Genomic DNA, 4,931 nt, shown 5'->3' on the forward strand with positions numbered 1-4,931 from the left:
CCGTCTAACAGTCTCAATTTTTAGGTAGCGCGTGAGGCAGGATCTACTTAGCCTCGGCTTCTTTCTCACTGGAAGCCGTCTCAATCCGCTACCCTTGCCCATGCGCACTCTGCTTCCCCCGCCCAGCCTTCAGAACTACCCCTCCCTTTCTCCAGCGACTAGAGTGCCAAGAGCATGCGCGAGCCTGTCCCAGCATCCCGCCCAACTGTCTAACAGTCTCAACTCGAGGTGAGGGCGCGAGCTCGCCAAACTCTCCAATCTCCGCTCTTTTCTTACTCGGTGGCTGGGCTTAATCCTCTACCCTTGCACATGCGCAATCTGCTTCCCCGGTACAGCTTGCCGAACCCTTCTTCCCCTTCCCCAGAGCCTACTGCGCATTCGCAGGGCTCCCGACTGCGTTCTCCCAGCGTCCTTCGCGGGTTGCGCAGGAACCGTGCTAGAAGCGAACGGCGGACCGGCTGCAACATGGCTGCGTCTGCTGCCGCTTCCCTTCAGGTGGTGGAGATGGAGGGGGTGGAAGCAGCCGTCTCCGGGCCCGTGGGGCTGGGAGTGGAAGGCATGGGCATTAGCGGTAACGTGGGCGCGGAGGCCGGGCTCGCGGCCGGGCTCGGAGCCGGGCTCGGGGCCGGCCTAGGGGCCGGCCTGGCCTCCATGGCGGAGGTGGTCGGCGGGGAGCCAGGCCCGGAGTCGGAGGACTTCGAGTGCAGCACGCACTGCTCGGAGCTGTCGTGGCGGCAGAACGAGCAGCGGCGTCAGGGCCTCTTCTGCGACATCACGCTGTGCTTCGGCGGCGCGGGCGGCCGCGAGTTCCGCGCCCACCGCTCGGTGTTGGCCGCCGCCACCGAGTACTTCACACCCCTGCTCTCGGGCCAGTTCTCCGAGTCCCGCTCCGGCCGTGTGGAGATGCGTAAGTGGAGCTCGGAGCCCGGGCCCGAGCCCGACACGGTCGAGGCCGTCATCGAGTACATGTACACCGGCCGCATCCGCGTCAGCACGGGTAGCGTCCACGAGGTTCTGGAGCTGGCCGACAGGTGAGGGGGAGATGCCGGGCGAGGAGGGGGCGAGGATGCCGGTGCAGGAGAGGGAGAAAGAGAAAGGGAGAGAGAAGGAGCCAGGGGGTGGGGTGGGGAAGGAGGGAGGGAAGATTGGAGAAAAGGCCTTAGGGATGGGAACTGTTAGGGATAGGAAGCGCATCTGTTTTTTCTTTAGTCTAAGGAAACTCCTGTTGCCTATCAGCCTCTTCTCTGCAGTTTATAGTCCTAGAGTTGCTTAGAGCACTGAAGCTTAAATGGCTTATTCTTCATCATCTAGCCAGTCTGTGTCGGAGGTCGGATTTGAACCCAGACCTCCCTGACCCCAAAGCGGGCCCATGCTGTTTAGTGTACCGAGCTGACTCTTAGGCACATGGAATACAAAGATAAAAAGTGAAACAGCCCCTATTCTCAAACTCATATTCTACTGGGTTAACCTTTAGAAGGAGGTGTTGCTCAGGCGTACCTGGATCTTCTCCTTCAGGCATCCTTTACCCCTACAATTTTCTGTTGAAAATTTTCTTTTTCTTCAAAGGATTAGTTTCTGATTTTGTCTTCTCCAAAAAGCCTCTTCTGATCTTTCTGGGTGAATGGTTTTTAACCATATAACCATTTTTGTTAAGACCAGGTAATACCAGGTAGACCCCTTTGGTGATCTGGTAAAAACTGGTAAAAAGAATGTTTTTAAAAAATTGAAGTGCTGAGAGGTTAGTAAAAATGAAGTTGTAATTTTTTTCATTGACCTTTTTTTCCCCCTCATGGACTCCAGGATAAAAATTCCTTACCTTAGATGAACATTGAACCTTTTTCCTCTTTAGATTTGTGGAAATACCTTATATATTTGTCTAGTACTATGGTATGCAAAGAGTTTTCCATACCTTTTGCCATTTGATCCCCAAAACAAGTCTGTGAATTAGATACTAGAAAATTCTTAGTGCCAGTAGCTTAAAACTGGCATTAAGACTTTTGGGACACATGTCTGTATGGTTTTTTTTTTTTTTTATCGTTTGTTTTTGGGGGAGGGGACTGGGGTTTCCTTTACAGGATGGCACTGCAGTGGCCACTAATGGGCTGATCTCACTACTAATAGACATGAAACTATTCCATTTTTCACTGTGTGCCACTTTCCCCCCTCTATAGGCAGCCTGGTAGCCATGTGATTCTGAGTGCTCACCATTTTGGTGCCAGACTTGCTGCCATAATGCAGCTCAGAACTTAACCCACGGGATCCTCTAGCCCTAGCAGGAGAGTGACTAAAGGTGTACTCCACTTCACCCAGCCTCATTTTAAAATTTAATAAACTGTTGTTCAGGGGCTAGATGATTTATTCATTATCCTCCAACTAATGCAGGAGCCAGCATTGAAACCCAGAGTTCTCTTGACCAAGGATCCATTTCTCCATTGCCATAGACCCCACACAAAAGCACTTTGTCTGGACCTCTCTTGTGCACTTACTACATTCTACCTTGTATCATTGTTGTATACATACCTCATATAAGATTTCAGGCTCTTGAGGGCAGCTAGGTGGAGCACTGGACCTGGAGTCAGGAAGACCTGAGTTCAGTTATGATCTCAGACCAGACAGTTAACACTTACTAGCTGTGTGACCCTGGGCAAGTCACTTAACCCCAATTGCCTAAAAGAAAAAGAAGATTTCAAGCTCCTGGAGGACAGGATTTGTACCTTCCATCTTTGTATCCCCAGGTTCTAGTACAGTATCTTTATTTGGAAGGTTTTTAGAGTTTGAATTGCAGTGTTTCCTCTAATCTCATAGCATCTTATTTCTTTTACGTATAATCTTTTCATTTCCCATATTAAGATATGTTTACACTTGCTTTTCCATTTATTGCATTCTTCCAGAGCTGTATTCACACTGAAATGTTTCTCTATTATCTTGTTTCATTTTGAGGTGAGAGTAGGGACTTATAAGAGGTATGGAACAATATTCAGTTTAGTAAATGTTGAGTGTCTACCTTTTTCAAGTTTGAGGATGAAAGCAAAAGCGTTAGGGGCAAGAATTGGGCTAGCTTAAAACCAAATTAGCTTGGAATAGAAACAAACCATATCCTAAAGATTAACATATTGACTTGAATCATTCGTTTTGTCTCTGCTTGACTTTAGGTTCTTACTGATTCGTTTAAAAGAATTTTGTGGAGAATTTCTCAAGAAAAAACTGAATCTCTCAAATTGTGTGGCTATCCATAGTTTAGCCCACATGTACACCCTGAGCCAACTTGCTCTGAAAGCTGCAGATATGATAAGGAGGAATTTCTATAAAGTGATCCAGGATGAAGAATTCTACACTTTACCTTTTCATCTCATTCGAGACTGGCTTTCAGACTTAGAAATTACAGTTGACTCAGAAGAGGTTCTCTTTGAAACCGTTTTGAAGTGGGTTCAGAGAAATGCTGAAGAGAGGGAACGATACTTTGAGGAACTTTTTAAATTGCTTAGATTATCACAGATGAAGCCTACTTATCTTACACGAAATGTCAAGTCAGAAAGGCTGGTATCCATTAATGAAGTTTGTGTCAGATTAGTTTCTGAAGCTGTGGAAAGCCATGCTCTAAGAGCTGAGAATTTACAGTCTGGTAATTTGCAGCATTCAGTGTCCCCTGTTGGGTTACTGCCACGATATGGGCAAAACATGGATGTGATTATGGTCATTGGTGGTGTGTCAGAAGGAGGGGACTACTTGAGTGAATGTGTGGGATATTTTATTGATGAAGACAGGTGGGTAAACCTGCCACATATCCATAATCACCTGGATGGACATGCTGTTGCAGTGACAGAATCTTACATATATGTTGCTGGGTCAATGGAACCTGGATTTGCCAAAACTGTGGAAAGGTATAATCCAAATAGAAACATGTGGGAGCAAGTTTGTAATTTAATGACAAGAAAACATTCTTTTGGCCTCACAGAAGTAAAGGGAAAACTGTATAGTATTGGAGGACATGGCAACTTTAGTCCTGGTTTTAAAGATGTAACTGTATATAATCCTGAACAAGATAAATGGCACAACTTGGAGTCAGCACCAAAGATTCTTCGTGATGTCAAAGCAGTTACCATAGAAGAAAGATTTGTGTACATTGCTGCCCGTACTCCTGTGGACAGTGACAGTGAAGATGGATTAAGGGCAATCATAACCCGCTATGACACAGAGACTCGGCAGTGGCAAGATGTGGACTCCTTGCCACTTATTGACAATTACTGCTTTTTCCAGATGTCTGTAGCCAGTACAAACTTTTACCACACAGCCTCATGCTGTCCAAAGAGTTATCCTCTGGATAACGAAGAGGCAAAGAGAAAAATTTCTGGCCGAGTATCTGATGAGATCCTTGAAAGCTTACCTCCAGAAGTCCTTAGCATAGAAGGGGCAGCAATTTGCTATTACAAAGACGATGTGTTCATCATTGGGGGTTGGAAAAACAGTGATGATATTGACAAGCAATATCGAAAGGAAGCCTATCGTTACTGTGCTGAGAGGAAGCGGTGGATGCTCCTTCCTCCCATGCCACAACCTCGTTGTAGGGCAACTGCTTGCCATGTGAGAATCCCCTACAGGTGCTTGCATGGTAGCCAGAGATACCCCATGCCCCAAAATTTAATGTGGCAGAAGGACAGAATACGACAGATGCAAGAAATACATCGACATGCACTAAGTTTGCGGAGGATGCCACGCTCTCAGATTGAATGCTAGGTCTTGGTTCCTATCTACAGTAACACCTGTTTGAATGAGGCTAAACACATACAGTCTTAACATATTACTTGAAAAAAGTAGTATGCTGGCAACTCAGATTTGTACCTGAATTGGTAGATTGTTTTATCCCATATAAAAGAGCTGTGCTTGTAAATACTGAAGGATGGGAAACAAACACAATAGAGGGGTAATGTGAG

General features: G+C 46.5%; 1 protein-coding gene across 1 annotated transcript; it reads left to right on the forward strand.

Moving 5' to 3' along the window:
* The first annotated feature begins 44 nt into the window (after positions 1-44).
* Positions 45-4,925, forward strand: KLHL11 (kelch like family member 11). The gene is made up of 2 exons (XM_027870571.1): positions 45-1,031; positions 3,153-4,925. The coding sequence occupies exons 1-2, from the start codon at positions 310-312 to the stop codon at positions 4,732-4,734; spliced, it is 2,304 nt and encodes a 767-aa protein (XP_027726372.1). The 5' UTR covers positions 45-309; the 3' UTR covers positions 4,735-4,925.
* Positions 4,926-4,931: the final 6 nt, after the last annotated feature.

The sequence above is a fragment of the Vombatus ursinus genome, unplaced genomic scaffold (genome assembly GCF_900497805.2).
Source record: "Vombatus ursinus unplaced genomic scaffold, bare-nosed wombat genome assembly UNPS02014797.1, whole genome shotgun sequence".
Lineage (NCBI taxonomy): Eukaryota > Metazoa > Chordata > Mammalia > Diprotodontia > Vombatidae > Vombatus > Vombatus ursinus.